The sequence below is a fragment of the Pararge aegeria genome, chromosome 7 (assembly GCF_905163445.1).
Source record: "Pararge aegeria chromosome 7, ilParAegt1.1, whole genome shotgun sequence".
NCBI classification, from domain to species: domain Eukaryota; kingdom Metazoa; phylum Arthropoda; class Insecta; order Lepidoptera; family Nymphalidae; genus Pararge; species Pararge aegeria.
This window is the reverse complement of record NC_053186.1, coordinates 6,458,020-6,482,363: the sequence shown is the minus strand read 5'-3', so window position 1 is coordinate 6,482,363 and position 24,344 is coordinate 6,458,020. Positions and strand designations below refer to the sequence as shown.

The following is a 24,344-nucleotide window of genomic DNA, read 5'->3' as shown; positions in this document are numbered from 1 at the left end:
AAAAAAAAAACGAAAAAGCGAAGGTTCTCGGTCTCTGATGACATGGTTTAATTATACCCCACGTGTGGAGAAAAATGAATTAAAGCTAAATAATATAATTTCGGCAAATAATGTTTTTTTTAAATGAGCAAAGTTGAATTAGAAGCGATCCATAATTCCAACATTAGGAAGAATCACCGAATACGGTATGATTTTTTATCCGGTTTCTAAGCCCTAATATAAACTTTGTTTATTTCGGCCTGCCCTGCCCTGTTCCCTTAGTATATGATTTGTTCGTTCCGAAACGATTGTTGGTTTCAAGAAAGCTCAAATTCGTCCAAACTGTCATACGAGTAGCATGCGCTATAATTGTAATTGTAATGTGTATAAATTTTAATGTAAAATATACAAGATTTAAGAAAACAACCCTAAAACGATGAGCAATAGGTCCATTTTGCGTTGACTTTACAGTACGCCTTTACGACTGCGAGCGTTAAAATTTTCTACTAAGCGTACTTTTTGCTATCGCATGTAATTAAAGTTATGTCATTGTCTTCAATTTTCGTCGTAAGTCGATTGTTGTGTCGATGTCGTATGTCTGTTTATTCGCCACTTCCTGCCTTCGTGTCTCTTTTGTCTTTTGGTAAACCGTCTGTCATACACTCCGTTACTTGTGCTTCTCCTGAAAATTTTGAACATCTTAACATCCATGGAAATGAAATAAAATAGTAATGCTCACAGATACTGGAAACCCAACGGGAAAGATATTATTTTGTCTCCGTTTTATTGCATGTTAAGTCTTTTTTTTATATTCAATATCAGAAGCGAGCATTTGAATATATTGCGGTAAGTTTTTCATCAGGCGATGTATTAAAAAGCTATGTCCGTCCACTTGCACTAGTAAGTACACTGATTAAATATGGGGACTCTCGTGATAAATATAACCCCGGTTGGTTGGAAGTGTTGATCTGTTGATGACGCTAAAAGGTAAAGTGAAACTTCTCGTGGGATACTTAATAATATTTCAATTTTAGATTCTGCATTAGTTGATGAATATCGCCTGAAGAAAAACGAAAGGCAATATATTTATTTATACGCTAGATGTATACAATATAATATTTACGGTAAGCTTAATATAATAAAAACGGAGATAAGTCCAAGTCACAGAATGAGCTTTCTCGTTTGTATGTTTTTGCTTGATTTTCAAAATACCTCTGACGTATTAGCTTTATTTTAATACGTTTACTCTTTACTGTCTATATTTTTTTAACTAAAATCGACTTAATTAGAACCTATCAGTTTAGTTATCGTGAACTGCGTAACAATAATTTGTATTCCTTTTGATAAATCAACGATAACGTTAAGAAAATCATTTTATTGATAACCAATGATTGTGACGAAGTTATCACTTTAGTCACATGTATTGTAGATTGTTTAATTAATTTTTAACTTTAGTTCTGATGGTTAGAAAAAATCAAGATTTTTTAATAATTCCAAGAATTTTTAAAGATAAATTGTTTTATAAAACTATTTAAAGAAATTGAAGTATTTCAAATAATGAAGTTTTGTACGGTTTTGCTTATCGTTAATGGTAACTAAGTATGACTTATTTTAAACAGCAAACTAACTTAGTTTACAAGTTATTCTTTCACATATTTTGTGGCACTTAATATAACTGAAAAATATGTTAATATTTTCAGACGAAACGAACGAAATGGATGGGGCTACGACGTATGATACCAAGTACTAGGTTAATTTTTAACATTTCTCATTATTGTACTAGTCATATATTATTAAAAATATCCACTATACCTCAAATATTTAGCAACGTCTTAATCATAAGATGTTTTGCCACTTATATACTTTTTTCGGGCAATAAGGTCACTGAAAACTAGCATTCATGTGTGAGTGTGAACTGGTTTTACAGAAACACATTTTGATGACTGAAAATATTTAGTACATTTTTAGTATCTAGTCATGAATAAAGAGAAGTTAAAATTTTAAATTAAAACGGAGTTCTACAAATTTGCTATTATAAAAATTCACGCGTGCACTTTTAGCGTTTTCAAATGAATACAGGTCATAAAGAAGTTGACTATTTCCAATTTAACTATATGTTAAATGTTATTAACTATCACCCTTCGTAGCCCACAGTTCTCCTATATTTATGACACCTAAATTAAAAAGTTTATCCGTATAAAATATAGCGATAGACAGATCTACTTCTTTTTCCCAGCAATGTAGTTGCCGGCTTCATCTTTGTACAAATCTTCGTTTACACCGTAGAAGGCTGGAGAATTAGGACAGTCCACCTGAAAATAGAACGGAAAGTATAATGGTTAGTTTGTAAAAATAGTTGTAGGTACCTACCACATCTATAATAATTTAAATTTATATATGTATATATAATTGAATATAATATTTATCTTGTATAAGCAAACATATACGCGAGTACAAGTACCTACGCGACGCAAACTCACACACGCACAATCATACACTCAATCATCGAGACAACAATTTAAGGAGAGCACTGTTGTAATACCGGTTTTAACCTAAATCAGGGACAGTAGATTTTAAATCGCACTATTACATACACACCAATATAAGTTGTGAGGTAGGTATTTGTTTGTATAATTACTATAATTACTTTACGTTACTTTACTTGTACATGTACCTACCTATAAATAAATAAAATTTCAGGGAATCTCAGGATTGACCTGGCGAATAATCCTGTAAAGTTTGGTGACGATCGGAGCACTCCTATTTTTGAACTGTCAAATTGTCAAATACAGCTTTTATTGACTATGATGATATTCTATTGTTGGGTGTACATGGGTGTAGATAATGATCTTCACCCGCTCGAGAAGAGAATGAATACGGAGAGAAATAAATGATTTAATATATTATGAGACTAAAATTAAAAATTTAATGAGCCAAAATCTAGCCCGGCGAAGCGGGCTGGGTACGCTAGTTAATAATAAATCTTAACTTACCGCAAAGAACCAATCACAGACCCTCGTCCTCTGGTTGAAGACGGTACCAGGGGCGCATATGAAGGAGTACAAGATGTTACCGCCAATGCTGGGTACGCACCAATGCCATACCTACAATGAATTTAAAAACAAACATTATATAGTACTTTTTTTCTGAGACAGAGAAACTCAGTTTTTCGTTTATTTAGACCAGCTCGTTTGGAACCCTGGTAGTTTTAGTTTTAAGTTAAAGAATCAAGTTATCACCAAACTTCAGAAATTGGAAAAAAATATCTATAAACGATTCATAATTATTAATCATCATCTTCATATTAACCCATTACCCGCCCACTACAGGACACGAGTCTCATCCCACAATGAGAAAGATTTAAGGCCGTAGTCCACCACGCTGGCCCAGTTCGGATTTGTGGACTTGACACACCTTTGAGAAAATTATGGAGAACTCTCGAGTAAGCCGATTACCTTACGATGTTATCCTTTACCGCTAAAGCAAGTGATATTTTAATTGCTTAAAACGCACATAACTTAGAAAAGTTAGAGGTGCTGGGATTCGTACTCGCCCACCCCGAAAGTGAAGTCGAAGAACTACTTACTGGGCTATTACCGCTTCATAATTACCGCTTCACAATCAGTGCTAAATAATTATTAATGCCTGTGCTAAATTAGCATATTTGACTACTGATAAGAAACTTCTAAGTTCTTATCATGAACTGGGTGTCTGTCGAGAAACCCATAGTGCCAGTTCGGAGTTACATTTTTTATTTGGCCTAGGTCCTGGGCCTCGCATGTTACGCCGTCTGTCCCGGTAAGGATCACTAACATGTGATAGTACATAATCGTTAGTACCAAACTGTATTGGACAGCTTAGATTCTGCGGTTAAATGCTCGAGCTCTTATATGGGAGACAGAGAAAGCCTGTTTTCAGTATTGGAACATGGGCTTAGGACAATTCCCTCTATTCACCTGGCAACTGGTCTCTGGATCAGCATAGTATCCAGGTATCTTATCATCGCAGGTGAACGACAGGCCCTTTGGGACTTCTTCGAAGGCTGGGTAGTCTTCACCTGGAACATAGCCGTCTAGAGCCTGGAACAATATTCAATAGATATTTAGAAATTTATTTTTTCCTAACAGTATCCGTTTTCACCTATATAGTAACTTAAAATGAAGAGTGAATAGGCATCCTCTAGGCAAGCGTCCTCCATCTTAGAACTCAAGATAACTTACCATTACTTTTGCCAATGCACAAGTTTAAAGAATTTGTTAAAACATATTTATTACAGCGAGGTTACTATACAATTGATGAATTTTTTAATGACAAAGTTGCTTGGAAGCATCCGGCTCACAAGATAGAAAAATGAATGTTAAAATGCAAAATGTAAATTGTTGATGTTGGAAAAGAGCAACTGCTGAGTTTCTTGCCGGCTTCTTCTCGGTAGAATCTGCCTTCCGAACCGGTGGTAGAATCACTACAAACAGACAGACTTGACGTTTCAAAAGTGCTTATATTAGGCCTACTTGAAATAAATGAATTTTGAATTTGAATTTTGATTGCAGTCAAGCGCTAGTATATAAATGTAGAAAAGCCTTTTATTACTTTTTAATAACTCCTATTATAAGATTTCGATGATTTATTCACTGTCAACGTGTACACGCTCTGTAAAAGCAATTACAGTTGTTTTAACACTATTTTAATTGCTACAATTTCTTACATTCAGTCATTATAGGACTGTAATTACATATTTGTAATTATCCGCAGTTAAAATAACTAGAATCAAGATAAAAATCTATAGTAGCTACTTAGAAGAATCATCCCATGAACCTACATTGTTAGTTAATTGTTCATTTATTTTGTACTCTGATTTATTATACTCTGATAATAACTGGCGTTGAAAAAGCGTTGCCTCGACTGACTGACAGACAGACAGACAACGTTCAGCCCAAACCGCTGAACGTTGAAATAACACAAATAGGATTCGTTCTAATTCCATCCCCAAAAGGCTAAAAAATAGCGGATGAAGTTTTTTATGGAAATCCGTCATTCTTCAACTTACTCGTATATCCATGGATATTGGTTTTAAAAATTCCAACTCTCAGTTTTTAACAAGGGATAAAAGCTTGTAGGGATGTATTAAACTTTTCAAATGATATCATACAGATATAATTTTTTTTTTTTGGCACCACGGGATAATCTCTTGGAATATAAGAAATTCTACGCATATGAAGATTCTAACATCCACTAGTTGAATTCTTAAATAAGAGGCAATCGATTTACCAAAAACTTTAACTTTTGTCGTGTGTGCAAGTGAAAGATTTCTATGAATTTGACGAATTTTGTTTTTACATTTAGGTACATGATATTTTAGAAAGATAAATGTAACCTCCTTGGTAGGTATATAAAAGAAATAATTAATAAACGATAAAATTACAAGTGACGTTTTGGAAGGTTTAGCTTTGGTCGTTTCTAAAATTCTAATACCCTTCAATTATCAGTCTCTTCTCCACTACCTATAATATGGGTTCCTTAAAGAGTAAGAAAGCATCTGCTTAGCAAGCACGGTCCCCATGTTACGCAGCCTGCATTATAACCTACGAGTAGTACCAACGTGCGTGCAACGAGACAGTTATCTCTACTCGTTTCTCGTATATGTTCTACAGCGATAGACGAGATAATAAGTAGAGATATTTTTCTCGTGGTGCGAATGCTAGCCCTACAGGATGCGCGTTTGCCAATTAATTAAAAAATCTCGGTACTCACTGCTGTAGACATGTCGATAAGATACATCAGAACAGCTATGACCCAAACAGAACCCAGCTGTAGCCCGCATATCCGTCTGTCAGACATCTCTGGAACTTGGTTCTTACGAATTCTGTAACAAATAGTTTTAATATTATTCACTACAGGCCACGGGTCTCCACTCAGAATGAAAAGGGTGTTGGCCGTTAGAGATATTTTAATTGCTCAAATATAAAAACGTGCATAACTCTGAAATGCTCCAACCACTAGGCTTTTCATTAGTATTATTAAAGAATCTTAAAATTATAAAATTTGGTTAGGCTTGAAGGTACTTTAATTTAAAACCTTTTCCCGTTAAAATAAACTTCATATATTGTTCAGAGAATAGTCCTAGTCCTTTTTTTATTTCTGTTACAGCGATCTTATTCATCATGAAACGACGTGGCTTGGATAATGGATTAAACCAAACTTAGCAGTTTCTTTAAGTTGCTGCTTTTAAAACTCTTTTATAGGAGCACGGTGATATTCAATATCATAATAAGATAATTCATTCAATTGACGGCCGATTAGCGCAGTGGGCAGCGACCCTGCTTTCAGAGCCCAAGGCCGTGGGTTCGATTCCCACAACTGGAATATGTTTCTGTGATTAACATGAATGTTTTTCAATGTCTTGGTGTTTATCTGTATATTATCACTATTTATGTATATTATTCATAAAATTATTCATCAGTCATCTTAGTACCCATTACACAAGCTACGCTTACTTTGGGGCTAGATGGCCGTGTGTTTATCGTCGTAGTATATTTATTTATTTATTCATTTGTATTGCAAAGTACAATCTGAATTTGTATTAAAAGCTCCTTTCAATTTTCTATATTTATTTATTCGCTCTTCCAGGGAAACAAACAATGCTTTTACACATAGGAAAAATATGGTTTTTGTATCTGTAATCCATAAACTTTATGGATTTACGTGTAGAGAAAGAAGAAGCTATACAAAATATAATGTTTTATGGTAAAAGTTTTGTGATAAAGCTCCTTAATTACTGTCAGATTTACCTCAATGCCGTGTATCATAATCAGAATAATTTGTCCCTAACATTATATTCGCAATTCCCACGACCGAAGGAACCTATTGCTCAAGAATGCGTTTTTCTCACTTCCACGTTCGCCTTGTGCGGGTTTTTGTCTGACTTTAATCAATCGCATTTGTTTGCCTCGAGAATTGATAATTATACTATAATCAGATGTGGTGTAACATTGTAGCTTGGCCTTTTGTGTTTTATTATTTTAAAACTGTAACTATTAATAGTAATGCATAAATGTACAGAGGACCCGTGTCAAATTTTCCGAAAATTAAAAAATTGTCTAAGGGATCGAGGGTGAAGCTCTTATGTGATTTATGGACGATCCCTTAGAGAAAGAGCTGGAAGATTTAAGGGTGTGTATTCTTGAAGGCAGCAGAAATGCGCATGGCGGTAGCTCTTCCCTGGACGAGCTCTGTCATAAAAAGCTCTCTTTTATTGAAACGCTTCAGTTGAAATGATAAAAAAATACAAAATTTATAACAATTTTTAACAAATAGGGAGTGAAAGTTTATTTGTTAGAATGTGCTTATATCTGGAATTACCATTGCATGTGATAGCCAAATTCTTTATTAAAAGGCTATTTGACGGCCGATTGGCGCAGTGGGCAGCGACCCTGCTTTCTGAGTCCAAGGCCGTGGGTTCGATTCCCACAACTGGAAAATGTTTGTATGATGAACATGAATGTCTTTCAGTGTCTGGGTGTTTATATGTATATTTTAAGTATTTATGTATCCTATCCATAAAAATATTCATCAGCCATGTTAGTACTCATAACACAAGCTACGCTTACTTTGGGGCTAGATGGCGATGTGTGTATTGTAGTAGTATATTTATTATTTATTTATTTATATTTATCATCACGCTACGACTTGGGAATGGGTGTATCTAATAAAAAGTTCTATGTGGACGAAGTTGCGGGGATCACTAGTGTTATAATAATCGTTAACCCTCGAATTTGAGCAGCGTGGTGGCTCTATGCTCTACAATCCTTTATACTAAAGAGATAAGACCTACATCAAGCAAATAATCTTAGCAAAGATTAACTATTGTTAGTTCAAATGTTTTCAACCACTCAAATAATTTAATTCAAAATGGCCCCTGTGAATGGCCCATTAAACCAGCTCATCTATAAAAAATCAATGTGCAAATACAGCAATCAGTGTAATCACATGATAATTATAGCCAACAACGTGGAAAAAAAACCAGTGGTTAAACAATTTCGATCTAATTACCATAAGAAGCGGGTCAGTGGTATCATTGTCTGAGACGGTAAAGATGGTATCTCATTTCGCACGCCGGTTGCGAACCCTTACGACATTAATGGTCAATCTTTATTTGGATACGCGTAAAATTCCACACCGAAATACATCTTTCAATAGGTTTTTGTTTGACCAAGCAGATGGCCTGATAATAAGTATAAAACCATCGCGTATAAAAGATCAACACTTCGCTGCAAGCAACATGTCCTACTGAGGGCCGCCATGTGTTTGTCAATCTGAGACGTAGGTGTAAAGCCTCATGAGCCCCATAATAACACGTGTATTGAATTTGAGGCAGAAGGCCACAATGGAGACACTCCGTAAATAAAAAAGTTTGAAGTTAAAAGGCGCGCAGAGCAAGATGCTTGGCGTAATGAGATAAAGGCCAGACCATCGCCGGCGATATATTACAATATAGTTGGCGGAGTACTGACGTGCTGTCAATGTGATCGCACATTTAAAACAGAGAGTGGTTATGCCAGTCACTTGAGAGCACATCAGGTAAGCTCATAACGGTCGGATACGGCCAGGAGGATATACATAACACGTGTAACAACCCGCTTCAGGCCCGAACACAGCTAATTGGCAGCAGAAATAAGCATAGCGGTAGTGGGTACTTCCCCGAGCTAGCTCTACCAAAAAACTTTAATTACTTCGAAGCTTGTTAGGATTGAAATATAATAATTATCATTTTCATATCTCATGTTCAAACACCTCATTTTAGAATACCAATGACCGCAATTTCTGTTTTGAATGATACTAAAAAAAAAATTGATCTAAATTTTAAATTAAGGACACATTAAATATCTTACAAGCCTAAGCTTAGCTTTGACATTGTGGTATAGTGAAGTAAATTTTGAAAATAATCCCTGTTCTATAATATCATGATACAGTATTATAAGACAGGGTTTTATTTAAAATACAAAATAGGCAGCATTTTCTACTTCAAATTAAACCCTGTGTAAAAGGATTTGATACATGACCGTTAAATAAAAACATAAAAGCTATAAACACTAACGAGAGATACGTCCAGGACTTTTCCTAGTGCCCTACACAGTGTAATGTGAGTACAGACCTTCATTTGTGTTATTGTTCATTAATGAGTATACCCAGTAGTAAAATATATGTAGGATAGAGGTCAAACGGATTAATAATATTAATAAACTGAGTTTTACTTTCATTAACGCATTTTGAAGTAAAAGTGAAAGTATGTAAGTGAATCTTTGATTTGATGCCAATGTCAACAAGGTACTTATAATTATATTTTGATTTCGAAACAATTTTAGTATATGGAATATACAGTACTACGTAGACTTATGCCTTGTCTAATGTAATTTTAGACCTTATTATTTTATACAAGTAAACGACTGGACATCGGTCCAGCCATTTTGTGTGTATAGAATTTTAATGGCGCTGCTTTAGCAGGTAGGACGACTTTTGCCGGGTTCGCTAGTAACGACTATATATTTTCTACCCAACATAGGTAGATGTGTAGTAGGTAGATGAAATACCAAATCGTATATCTGTAGAGCACATGATTATTAAATACTGAAGACATGGCTGTACGGTGATATACCTTTGCCTTTTCCCTATGGGAAAGAAAGAAAAAAATCGTTGAATGTCAAATTACAGATTTTCCCGCATTTTTCCTTTGACTAATAAAACTTTCTGGGCAGATGTAAAAATTAAAAGCAGTATAGACAGATGGAAGGAGGAAGATAAGCATAAGGAGGTTAAACATAAGAGCGCTGTAATTGTATTGAATAATTATACTGCAGGATAAAGTGGTAATTAGTGAACCCTGGGTCTGGAATTTATCAAAATGTTATAGCAAAAATACCTTCTATTTATTATGTTATTTAGAAAGATAAAGTCAGTCGCATGTTAGCTAAAAAAACATGTCAACCGCACAATAATCACAGATAAAACAGAACAAAAGGTCGATTACTACTGTAATACAATTGTAATACAGTAATTAGTGCTTGTAATTTTATCGATTATTATGCAAAATTGTGGGACAGTCTGTCAATTATTCACAATGTAAAATAATTTATTTAGTTCGTAGAATGATTTGTAATGCTTCATTTAAAATTGTAATATAAGATGTGAATGCAAAAAAAATGTGTAATTGCGTAGTTTTTATTTAAGTTATACTCCTTTTGGCGCGCGCGCACACCGTCATAAAAAACCGACACCAAGAAGTTAGCTATAGTCAACAATTTAGTTTTTCTAAAAAAGGTTTGACAGTTGACTATCAATAATTCAAACAATACCTTTTTTCCATAAGATTTCTAAAAAAAAAATTCAAAAGATTTTTATCTTGTTACGCCAAAGAAGTATAACTACTAACGCGTGTACATAAGTACACACACGTTTTTTTTATTCCACTGCAAGTTAAGCCTTTACTCACACTCTAAGATGGTAAAGGGCTAACTGTAATGTGTATGGCAGTTATATTAAACCCATACCCTAATCGATTTCTATGCGGCATCTTACTGGTACGCTAGAACGCTTGTTGGCACATCTTTGGTCATCGTAAACTAGGCACGACAAAAGTATCCCACCAGACCAAACCAAAGTAAATGTAACTTTACAAATTTCCTCTCCCGGGTATCAAATCCTGGACCTTCCAATTGAAATAGCCAAGGATACAATCTTCTTCAAAATTTAATATATTTCAATCCCCCAATTAGCTCCCTTGTGGTTTTACCTAAGATTATACTTTCAATCAATAATATTAATATAATCTTTATACGACACAGAATTTTGAAATCACAGACAGACGTTTCAATTTCGTATATTTGTATATATTATACATTTATAATGTGTTTAGGCAAATGTCGTATTCAAATTGCAGCCTAATTTTAACAGGTCACCGGTTTCAGTCACAGATTTTCATCTAACCTTTAACTGTCAAGGGCGAACTGTGTTATAGTTAACATTGGGGTTAGGTTTTCCGGCAGCACTATTGTAATAATTTGTATCATAATTTTTAGACTATTTAAAACTATACGTTCTTCATTTGGCGCGTTTTAAAAAGTGTTTATATTCTCTTTGTTCTGATAATAAACCAAGGTAAGGGTTACCCAGGAATAAAATTTGTATAGGCGACGTATGATACGTTTATAAAATAAAGAAAAAGGTATTAGTTCAATAAACTCTCTTTGTACCCCTTCTTTCAGTAATCAACACTAATAATGTAAGCAATCGTTTCATGACTTATTATTTGTCTAAATTAATCAAAGAGATCCTTATCCTAAGGTTGCCTGGAAGAGATCGCTACAAAGCGATAAGGCCGCCTTTTGTATACTTCTTCTGTCTGTGTTTTCTTTTATTCTTTTTTTGTATTTTTATTTGTGTGCAAATAAAGAGTATAAATAAATAAAAATAAATAAAGAGAATAGTAGAGTTCTTTTTATTTAGGTAGATACGTTTTTATTAATTTTTATACGTTAAAACATTTTTCTTTTAAGAAAAAAAAAGATTGCTTAGTTTAAAGGACAAGTAAGAGAAAATAGTTATGTAAGACAAGAATTTGGGGTATTCTTAGAATCCCCAAATCACCCGGAATGATATAAGCTATAAGTTTTATGAAAAAAAAAATTCAAAACTGGTATTGTAAATAGTGTTTTTCCACATTTTCATATTTCTTTAATCACGTACTTGTATTTGGCAAAAACTTTAACCAAATAGATGTTAGAGATACACAAATGATTATAGATATAATAATAGTATAACTGCATAACAAAGTTGCCTAAGTTTTTGGAACTAACTAAACTAAGGCAAGATTTAAAGTTAAACGTAATTAGTTGTAATCACCTATTTCGTAAACAGCTTGACACTTAAAATCAAAATGGCGCACAATTTAAGGCAACTTCGTGAGAAGATGTTTTACGAAATGCTCTATGGTGATGACTTCATAGTAATAAACATTAAATATTAGTCAAGAGTTTCAATTGTTTTAAACTGCCATACCCTAAGTGGATTTTACATTAAGTAGAAAATAAAGCTCTTTTGACGAGCTCGTCCGGGGAAGAACCTACCTACTACGACCATGCTTATTTCTGCCACCAAGCAGAACTTTTACAATAAATTACCGGTAGATATCTTGGGGAAGTCACTAAAGAAGTTCAAAGTTTGTATTAAGTGAAAGCTTATAGAAAAGTCATATTATAGTATAAAGGATTACGTAAACGACTAAAAGCTTGGGTGTAAGCAATTGCTCTAACCAGGTTGCTTCTTAAATATTTTCTAATGACAATGTGAGATGGTGATAACAAAAAGAACACCCGGCTAAGTTTGTTGTGGGCTTCTTCTTAGACCAGGGCGCGATTGGAACCCTCGTAGCTTTAGTTTTAAGTTTACGATTGCAGTTATCGCCATCACTACTCACTGCTATGTACACATTTTGTATATAATAACGCATCAAAAGTGCCATCTATGTGCCTATTTGAATAAAGAAATATTTGACTTTGACTTTGACACTGTTTTATTCCGGTCTGAAGGCCTGCTGGTGTCATAACAGGCACAAGTGGCTAAACGTACCTCCCGGCGGCACACTTGTTAGTAGTTTACATTAATTATGGGTAATTTCATGTATGTTTATATCTTATTTGTATTTATATGTAATATATTTATATATTTGTGTAATTTTTAAATCTTATTTATTGCACCACCTACCTCTTTTCTATGTTTTTTCCTTTTACGCATTGGTTGCCTGGAAGAAATCGCTATGTAGCGATAAGGCCACCAAATTGTACTCTCTTGCTTATTTATATCTTTGTAACTACTTTTTTTCTTTGGTGTACAATAAAAGTGTATTCATTCATTCACACACCTCTCGATGATGGAAAACATAGTGAGCAAACCAGCACGCCTGAGAAATATCAGTAATGTTTTCAAAGACGTGTAAAGTCTTCTAATCGGCTCCTAGCCAGTCTTTGGTCTTTCTCATTCTGAGAGGAGACCCGTGCCCTGTAGTGTGTCGGTAATAAATGAATGAATGAATACACTTTTATTGTACACCAAAGAAAATAGTAGTTACAGAGATATAAATACATACCAAGAGAGTACAATTTATTACAATTTATTCGGTAATGGGTGGATAATGATGATGATCAGGCTTTCTCTCTGTTGTTATTCGTTTGGAAGTACTGCCGCTGATAATCACTCTGGAATTCGTACATCATCAACCGGGAAGGAGAATAGTGCGGACCTCCCCAGTAATTAACTCCAAAGTTGAGCTTGGCATAATCGGGTTGAAGATGGAGAAGACAACCTAAGACCGCCTCCTGTGAGGTTCGGATCTTGACTTGGGGCGACGGTGGAACACTTTGGGTTTGAAGTAGGGTTTAATCCTTACGCCCCCGTGACCATGGATATGATACACTTTCGGATGACGTTGTAAACTGGGTACATCGTCTTCGCCGGCCAAGACGCTATACGGAAGTTGTATCAGTGTATTCTTTTACTTGGCTCAAAGGAGGATATACCGTCGGCTTAAAGTACTTTCCGAGGCACCGGGCATGACTATGCCAGTTTCCTGACTCGTAGCTGGTACAACGAAACATCTTGGCCGAAAATCTCAATGGCATTTGTTGGTCCGACCCGAGAATCGAACCAAACCTCGTGATCCGTAGTCCAACACGCTAACTACTAGATCAACGAGATAGTTTTGCAATAAGGGACCCACCGTACTTTAATCCATCTAAGAAATTATGTTATAAAAATTCATTATCTAGGGGGCGGTTAGTACTTCAAATTATGTTAAGCTTAATATCATAATTATTATTATAAATTCTTTATCAAAAAATCCGATTGCTAAAAGAGCGAACATCAAACTTCAAAACTTGAAAGTTAGTAGTCTAGAATCCTGTTACATGATATTGAAAAACCACACCATTAAAAGACACTTATACATTTAGTATAACTAACAAGAATAGGTACCTAAGCTTGGTCGGGTAAAACGGGGAAGTTTGTTAAGAATATCAAAATAGCACTTATAACTAAAGGCGTTCAGTTGTGAAATAATAGTAACAGTACACGCAGATTCGCATGCTAAGCCACTTTCTTTACATTTGCATACATGAAAACTGTTGTAGGTAATTACCTAATGTACGGGATCATAGATATAATGATAGGATAAAGCTTATTTATATCTGCTTAATTATTACATAACTTATACAAGATATACGTATATAGTTGAATTCCTTGACTGAAATGCCTCCTTAGTATATATTTTGTCCTGGTACTATGCTAGGTGAACTTTAAATTACAGGCCCTAGTAATGACAAAAGCGAATCAGTCGATAGCGCAAATTAAGCCAAGGCAGTAAGTAGATGAATTTTGTTATGTTGTCTTTTAAATTGCAAGGTTGTTAGCAAGTTCTACTTGTTCCGCAGGAAAGACTAACAAATTCTCTTCAGTACACATGTCATCCTGGAACTTTTTGTAGAGCTTTTTGTATGTTTTAAAATTAGTTTGTTCTAGTTGTATCAGCGTAACAAGTCCATGAATAAACGAATCTTAAGCATAACCATGTCATCCTATTTAAACCTATCTAATTACCAATTTTACAAAAGTACTTCAACCAGTGTAACGGACACCACTTATCTAAGTTGGATTTAAGTTTAAGAACATCTAAAACTTTTACCACAAACACGTTTAAATAGATGTTCGTGGACCACAAATGCAAGAAAATATCTGACCACTAAATAAATGAAACGAAATGAATATGACGAAATGGGATCTGTGGATCATTGTAATGATTTAAAACTTTTTATTATTCTAATTCCTGAAAGTAGGTGATATAAATCTGGCGAGTGCGAGAGATTCACGCAATAATCCTGATTCCGTACTTTGGCAGAAAACGTACAAATACTTAAGTTATCATTAAATAACATAACTGTTTTTATTTTTGTCTGTATCTATCTCCTATAACTATTAAAATTTCGAGAGAATATTCTTGGACTTCTTTCGGCAGCATCTGCCTTATGGGCGGGTGGTGGTAGAGTTACTGTGTACATAACTACTTTTTTCAGATTTTAAGTAATTAGCCTAGTTTTAGATTTCTATTAAACTTTAATTTCTGTGCAACCGGGCTTCCGTTTTAAACAGATGCATACCATTAAAGTGTACGGGTACATAATACAAATGTAGTAATACCTCTATAGTACAAAAGAGGCCAATTTTTGTGTGTTTTTTTAGAATGTTGCAATCCCCGTATCTGAGTCTTAGTTATTATCAGTAACAAATGAGAAACATAAAAACGCACTTCGACAGAGCTTTAGGTCTTCTATAGCGAGCATGCTTTTACCAAGCAGTGGAATGTTAATAGGTTATAGATGATGACCCAAAGATCTGTAGCTGTAAGTATGTAACCTACCCATGGTTACCGGTTTCAAAGGTATTCGGTACAATATGTGGTGGACATGTTCGATTTCATCCAACCACATTATGACATACCACATATTATAACGTAAGTAATATTATAATTATGTAATCAGTAACATGCCTTACTGTCTTCCTGTTGTGACTTATAGCCTACATTTATCTCAGGCAAGAGTTGCGGTCCAAGAAAAAGGGTCATTTATCTAGTTTTTAATTACAACACATTCATCTTTGATTTCAAGTTAATTACTGACATAAGTACCTACATTATGTAAAGGTAGTTGGAGAAAGAAGTACTAAGCCAATGGGGTAGGTATTAATTTAGCTCATCTCATTTAATCATCGTTATTAAACCAGCGGCCCACTACACGGATCCCCGGATAAGAACAGCCCAGTGAGGCCGTACTCTACCACGCTCGCCGAACACTGATTTGTGAACTTCACACGCCTTTGAGGTTAATTATTATAGCGAACTGTCGCGCCATGCAGGTCCTCACGATGTTTTACTTCACCGACAAACAAGAGATATTTAAATTGCTTAAAGCGCATATCACTTAGAAAAATTAGAGGTGCGTGCCGGTTTCGAGCTTGGTCGCCCCAAACGTAAGGCCGAAGTCCTAACTACCAGATTATCACCGCTTTTAAAACGAAACTTTACAACTCCTACTGCTCCCTTTAAGCCCCCTAAGCTAAATACTTTTAGATTGAGAACTGTAAAAAGCGCTCATAAAAGATACGCAGTGACAGCCATAACATCAACTGTGCTGTGTGTGCATCAATATTTAAGGTCAGATGGGGTCACGGATTAGTATGGCAACAGAAAAAAGGTTATGGTCCTACATAATACAGTAACTTTTCTGGAGATAAGAAACAATAATTCACACTCGTTTATACATTGAAATGTTATTCAATACAGTCATTAAAAGTTGTAAGGGCTGTCATTTTTATTTTTTTGGTTACTTTTAAAATGAAAACTGTACGTTACGTTATTTTTAAACGACCATTTTTCCCGAAACACTGAAGACCGTAACAAGAGGAGGCGCATCTCGGGGGCTGCGTTAGCCATAGAAAATGGATCGTCGTCAACCAAGACCACTCTGTCAAGAGTGAATGACTAAGGAGGAGGGATTATAAAAAAAATTGAAATCATTTCTCTATTTCTAGTAAAAGTGCTACTTTTTCATTATTAAATCCATAACAGGAAGTGAACATGGAGCATTATTTTCTGTGTCCAAATGTCTAAGACAACTAGATAAATCTGTCATTCGTAATTTTTAGGAATGTCAAATAAGTCTTTTAAAATACATAATCGGATGAGCTTCCTTAGGCAAGTGCATTGTAAAGTCAACATTTTACGTTACGTTACGCTCCAACACCGAAGAATCCCTAGGATTCTTCGGTGTTGGAGCGTAACGTGTGTTTGAAGAACGTGTGAACAGAAAGCTTTTTTGGGCGACCAGGGTGTACTGACAGAGACAATGGATAATCATCGATTTCTTGCGAAAACTCTAGGACCATTCTAAAGGAACGAATAGTTAGAAAATATGACAGTTTCTCGCAAACCGCAATCATCCAAAATCGAAATTCGGGTTGGTGGACTTCACACGCCTTTGAGAACATTATTGAAAACTCACGGGCATGCAGGTTTCTTCGCGAGGATTTCCGTCACCGTTGGAGCAAGTGATATTTTAATTACCACGCACATAACTTAGAAAATAAGTTGCATGTTGGCATTCGAACTCGGCCCCCGAAAGTGAAGCAGTAGTCCGAACCACTGTACCGTCATGTACACAAATAAATAAAATTGAACGGTATGTTCGTTATGCCAAAATAACAACAGGAAATCAAATAAAAAAAAGCTTGCAATCCAGAGGGGAAATAACACCAGTGACTTGGTCACGCAAAGATAATGTCTTATTTTTTGAAAATATTATTTAGCTATATTGATAAATTGAAGGTTTAAAGGCTATAGTGAGTCCCAAGTTTTCCAAAGTTAAGGCTGTTAAAATTAAGGGTGCTCCTTTGAGGAGGTACCTACTAAAAGATTGTGTGAAAGTCTTAAGTTTTAAATAATATTATGAGTACGGCATATTGCCCAAATTAAGTTGGAATGCAATCTACCTATCTGTAGTAAAAGTAATGAATGAGGAAACATTCACATCGAAGGAAGTAGATTCACACGCCATTGCATGCTCATTATTGTGTGTATGTCTGTAAGTGCAATTACATATAGCTAGTGTTGCCCAAATTCAGTCTTGGTCTTGCAGTCTTGGTCTTGTTCTTGCGTTTTTGCAAGACCAAGACCAAGAACAAGACCGCGTATTTTTAGCAAGACCAAGACCAAGACTGACCGTGCAAGACTTGAGCAAGAACAAGACATAGCCTGCAAGACTCTTGCGTCTTGCAGCTAGGACTTAGCGCTATTTCACGGAGTAGTTAGGTGTAACAGTTCGGTGTATAGGTAGGTAGGTACGCTTAGGAATTCTATGAGACGCAAAAAACTATATCAAAGAATATGAAAAACTGGACCTATGCGCATTACGACTAATACCATAAACATAGCGAATAAAAAAATATCTATTAAAATCAAACTGAGTGCATGCATAGTTATGTTTTAACCATCGGCACTTTGATAATGCGGCATCAAAGGTTTTGTACTTACTTCTCAAAGAAATTTGCCGCTTTTCGGAAGTACATGGTTATGATACAAGCGCCGGCGGCTTCTTTTGAAATCTAAAACAATCGTTGCCGCCGCGCCGAAATCATAACATTTGACACTATTCATGCAAAATAATTTCGAATTTTAAGAGTACCTACAGGTGTTCCAAAGAATAAATAAGTTTCAGAGTGCTTAGAATGAAAATGAATACATTATACTGATCACGCAAGTAGTATTATGATTAGGATAAAATGGTGAGGATAGGTAGTAATTGTCATAATAATTCATTCTAGTAAGTAATTATAATATTGATTACTTATATGGTTTTAAACTAATTACTTAGGTACTATTATTGTACATTTAGTCATTATATTTCTTAAGTTTTTACAAGAAAAAATAGAAAAAAGTGTTCGAATATCTCTGAGAGAGATGATGAGAGTAAGTATTTACTAGCTGTGCCCGCGACTTCGTCCACGAGGAATAGTAACTTTGGAGGTATAGTGACGTTCAGGATTTATTTATTTATTTTAAAACTTCTGTCATCAAACATACAAACGAACTCTTCAGCTTTATTCAAATAAATGATAAATCGTAAAACTCTTTTATTAAATTTCTTATAAGTTGAGGGTTCAATCTCTTTCTAGACAGATAAGTATTGTTCTTTAAAATACAGTCAAGTTATTGTAATTAATTTGTTTTTTTACATGTTTTAGCAAATGTAAGCTTATAAATCATAAATGTTTATTAAGAAACAGTTACTTCCATGGAAAACGACATATAGGTCAGTTGATTTTTCGAATTTCTTATCAAATCTTCAGTTATTTATTAATCTGCTTGATCTTTACTATGGCTATGTTAATTCAAGCTCACAATGTTCCAATTCTAATACGTTTTTCTAAGATTTAAAGTAAACTTTAATAAATAGTAATAGACTAATAGGTAATTGCAAGACTTGCAAGACTCTTGCTGCAAGACCAAGACCAAGACCAAGACTGGGAGCGCAAGACCAAGACCAAGACCAAGACCAGGTGTATTGGCGCAAGACCAAGACCAAGACTGGCTAAGTCTCGTCTTGTTCTTGCATTTGGGCAACACTACATATAGCTAACATAGGTTCACTTTTGATTATATATAGAATAATATGTAGGGTACTAGGTCTGTTTATTACCGTGACATCCCACGTATTTACGTGGGAGAGCTAGCCTATTTATGGCCGACACACGTTCTGCTACGACATGGGGTTAGTTAAATTGCGTTTCCTCAAGTTAAAACTAGTTTTTTACCTAATGCTAAAACTGGAATTTATACAGCGTGTAAATGAAAAACCGAAATAATACTTTAGACGCTTTAGAGGTACATTATTTACCATCTCTGAGACTTATCTTACGTTTTTGAGTAAACGATTGCCATAGTTTTACTGAAAGAAATCAGATACAGCCCTAACATCACCTGCAAAAGTAAAATCCAGTGACAGAAGTCACTTGATTTTACTTAACGCGCCGCGTAGCGTAGGTGACTTCTATGCACGTGTTGGTTTTTTATCTTCAATAGGGTTGTCATAATTAAACACTTAAAATGTTTTGAATTAGTTTGTATGGAAAAATAAATATGCTTCTTATTATTTAATATCTTTACAGTGTGACTCCTTATTAAATATAATTATGCTACCTTCAATATTATTTCGTAATTCCGTTGCACGTTGTATACAAGCTCATTAATTAAAATCGATTATGTTTGGATAGCATAAATATTCATGTATTCACTTAAATTCAACTGGAATATAATGATACATCATAATAAATCGTAGTATGTAAACAAGATGCCTATCGCAGACAATAAGCAGATATCGTTTTTTTTGGGATCTATTGATGAGCTGCCTGATGGTCAATGAAAAACCATCGTCTGTAAGGAGAGCAAAATTTTAAGGGCATGCAAGTAACACGACCTACATTGTGACATTGTGAGATGGTGATAACAAAAAAAAAAAAAACACCCGGCTAAGTTTGTTGTGGGCTTCTTCTTAGACCAGGACGCGTTTGGAACCCTCGTAGCTTTAGTTTTAAGTTTACGAATGTGGTTATCGCCATCATCTCACTACCGTGTGGTTCTTATGTACGCATCAAAAGTGCCACCTGTGGGCCTACTTGAATAAAGATATTTTTGACTTTGACTTTGACTTTGACTTTGATAGTATCGTCCTGTGTCCATAAATTCCTGAGGCATAGGTGTTAAACTTCATGTGCCTGTTATTTCACCGACAACCAAGTCATTCGCGGAACACAGCAATTCTACTTGTCTGCATAAGCATAGCATTACTTAACCGGTCGAGTTCTGTCACAAAAAGGTCTACTCTACTACTATAAAAGTTAAGGCTCATTATCTAGCTCAGTAAAGACTACTATTATTATTTATTTATCTACTCAAACTCATATGTATGTATTCATGGTATGTTAAAATATGTATTAGTATATTTATTTTTTATATTTATCAATAGTATTATTGTATTTGTGTAGTACTTAACAGTGTACCCCACCTATTCGTGTTTCTTTATAGTTTTCCTAATCTTAAGGTTGCCTGGCACAGATCGCTACTTAGCGATAAGGCCGCCTTTTGTACCCTGCTTCATTCTTCATGTGTTTGTTCTTTTTTTAGTCTAGTTTTTCTGAGTGTTGTACAAATAAAGAGTATAAATAAATAAAATGTTTCATCATCATTCATCAGACTTACAACTGATTGGCACAAGCATCCTTTCTCGAAGCAGTCTCTGTTTTGACTCTTTGGTCACGAGTAAAGTCTGATGAAATTCTGTAAGTGCTTTTCTACTTATTTTATAAACATTACACTCCTACGGCTCTAATAGTAACTGCCTCGTTGTTTAAACGTTTATCATGTTTTAATCCCAGTTCGTACCAAAATTTTTAGGTAATGTTTTTTTTTATTGTAAATATTCTAAGCACCAGCCCGGAGTTTGAAACTGATGGTGCCCCGTGCCTCGTAGAGCACGTTTAGACGTCTGTCCCGGTTAGTATCACTAACATACAGTAAGAATCTTCAACTATGAGAGAGGAGACCTGTGTGGTTTTTTATTGGGACGCTAATATTTTATAAATATTCTATAATATAAATTACTCCGCGAGAGAACAGCCACATAATTTGGATATATATACCCAGTGGCGTTCAGAGAGGCTTCGGCCAGGGTTTGCATAAAGCAACTAAAATTGAAATTCCTCTCCAATACGAGCTTTATAAAATAATTTGGGTAGGCAGTGCTTTTGTACATGTATGAAGTGCACGCCACTGTATATACCTAATATAAGTATGGTTCTGGTTATAATATCCTTTGTAATGTTCAATGACATAAGACTAAATTACATTAAATATTTACCGCTTAATGCTTAATGACGTCGATCGTTTTTTAAAACATTTTTCAACACTTTGCATTTATAATATCAGTAGGATGATTTAATTTTGATTAATGATCCTTTTTTTTTTTGTATAAATTATCCTTTTATCATTTACTTTATAGTCATTGATTTATTATATTACCTTACCCATTTATTACTTTGGTTTTTTTTTTAATATATTTTTATTTATTTCTTACTTTCACGTTTGTTTTATAAATATAACCTCAAATAAACTATGTAAAACTTTATAAAATCCAAAACGTCTTCGAAACCACCGCAGCGAGGCACTGTTCCTAAGATGCTGGCAGCATTGCCCCTTTGCATGGCCAAACTAATTCGTTGGCCAAGGTAACTGCCCCCTCTGGGATCACCGGTAGACTCGATAACCCTATTCGTTTTTTTTTTTAAGAGCTCATATTATATTTACGCCTCTTGGCCTGGTCAGCACTGGTGGCCTGGATGTGTGATGCAGCTAGGGTATCGACACAAGTTGCATCACAAACAAGTGACCTTCGCAGCCTCTTTGTATTATATAATGAAAGATTCAAAAATTTAATACTTGAATCCCAATCAAGCAGAGTGGGCTACACTTTAATTATAATTTGTGTTTGTGCATTATGTGGTATTTGCATTTTCCTTTAATAAACGATCCCCCATCTATGCACTGACTTGGGCGAACACTGCTAACCACCGCAATGTTTTTATTGATTTGCGCTCCTTAACTAAGCAACATCACTTTTAAAAAAATATTATTTAATTCTATAACTATTGTATTGCTAAGTATTCACAAATTTTATCAGACATCTAAAAGTCATTTTGTAGAAAACAAAATAATTTAAATAAAAGTGTTTTTCTTTTTTAATTGAGAACCTTTGCCATTTCATTAAGCTTTTAATTTTCACATTTAGTTTTTTAAAAGCCGTTTATTAATTATTTAAAGTTATTATGCGATAAAGTAAAATAGTTTTAAAAATTGTATGACGTTAGTAATTGTCAAATAAAATTCGTGAAACTAAATAAATAATTAAAATATTATATCAACATACCAATGCCACAGACAAAAAAATATTAAATAATAACACGCGCGCACTGCTCTGTAAAATATGTGAGACTAAAGTTGAAATGTATTCCACCTAAGCATTTATATAAAGCGATCTGATAGAGTGGACATGAAAGGTAAATTTAATATTACATTATTACATTTAATTTAATCTGTAACAGTTATTTTAGAGGCTAGGCATTCCCTATATTGGGTTTTCACATTATTGTTGGCCTTCGATCTCAAAAATTACGTATTTTATGTAATCTTCAGATAAACATCGGTTTTTACATTGACCTTTAAGGACAACGTTATAATCTGCCACGCAGCTAATAAAGTTTCTTAAGTATCTTCCAATCTATACTTAAAACCGATCTTAAAAGAACTTGTTCATAGCTCACTGTTAGTTTACTAATGCTACCTAATCCCATCATCTTATCAGTCGATCCTAATACAATATGTCCCTCCAATTTCAAAATAAGTAAAGAAAAACAATAGATCTTTTTTTGGGTTTCGTTTTTTTTTTTTTTTTTAAATATAGTATTAGTAAATAAGGTTAATGAATTTGCATGTCTAAGAGAAATGCATTGGATGTTGCAAGAACGCACTTGTGCTTTAAAAAGATAAATGTTGCGTTAAAAGTATTAAAAAAAAAATAGCAGCTTAGCAGCTTAACCGATTTTGGCGAAATTTTGGTTTAACTTGCATTCTGGATACGGACAAAGAAATCTAGGTTACCGGCTAAACATAACGTTACCGGCTATCGCGAGATTTTTAAAAGCAAAGCCTAAACACGTATTCAAGACGCGGGCAATAGTTTTTTTTTCACGACAAAAAACGATTTTCATGTTTTCAGGATTCATGTATGTAAAGTGAGTTTCTTAATTCCACCATAACTTCGAAATACCTAAACAGATTTGGAAAAAAATTCTTGCATAATCCCGACTTCTGGACTGTAAATTCAGTAAAAATCTATGATTGTTTTAAAAAAAACTAAACAACTTCTGTATGGCACCATTTTCAAATGCAAAAATTCATGCAGTGTTTAGCATTCGTATTTTTTACATAAACTACGCACTTGTGCAATTAAGTAAAGGTCTTATCTACTTTACTCTAGCGCATTTCTCACGCTATTCGCTTTAGGTACATAGCTAATAGCCAGCCAATTGAACTAAACTCCATGCAAGCTGTTATAAACAAGGGTTATTTGCCGAAATTTATTGTTTTAAAAATGTTACGTCATAGAACAGACCCAGTTCTTAAAAAGTAGCTTCTGAGCTGTGTTTGTGAACTCGGAAACATGTATTTATTTTTATATTTTTAAACCTAAAAGAAGGTGGCAGGGACGATTTGGTACTTTATGATTTCTGCATTTTCTCTGCTCTGGTCTGGTAGGAGGCATCTGCGTTGACTGGTTACCACTCTACCGCTTGGGTCCAGCGGTTCCTGCGACTCGCTTGGTGACATCCGTTCGCGTCGTAGATAGTCTACCAATGCTGCGTTTACCAGTGCGAAATCGCCGTTCCAGAACCTTGGGACCATGAAATCCATCGGGTCCCGAGCGAGGTGTCCCCCCCACTGCCACCTTAGCTTCGCGACTCTTTGAGCTATGGGTTCTTAAGTATAAAGTGGTAAAAATACAATTGAATACTCAATTCGTTTATTTGCTATCTATAGGTTACACTTTTGAGCGCGTGCGCTCTGCGTGCGAGTGCGTGTGCGTCGTCCGTCTGTCTGTCTGCCTGCCTGTCTGTCTGCCTGCCTGCCTGCCTGCCTGCCTGAAGGAAAAAGACGTGAG

The 24,344-nt window shown here is 34.8% G+C and overlaps 1 protein-coding gene across 1 annotated transcript; it reads right to left on the bottom strand.

Annotated features, from left to right (window-relative positions):
- Positions 1-1,543: 1,543 nt before the first annotated feature.
- On the bottom strand, positions 1,544-22,610 carry LOC120625248. The gene is made up of 5 exons (XM_039892253.1): positions 22,554-22,610; positions 5,731-5,842; positions 3,936-4,058; positions 2,973-3,083; positions 1,544-2,291 (listed from the first exon to the last, which is right to left on the bottom strand). The coding sequence occupies exons 2-5, from the start codon at positions 5,815-5,817 to the stop codon at positions 2,199-2,201; spliced, it is 414 nt and encodes a 137-aa protein (XP_039748187.1). The 5' UTR covers positions 5,818-5,842; positions 22,554-22,610; the 3' UTR covers positions 1,544-2,198.
- Between the last annotated feature and the right edge of the window lie 1,734 nt (positions 22,611-24,344).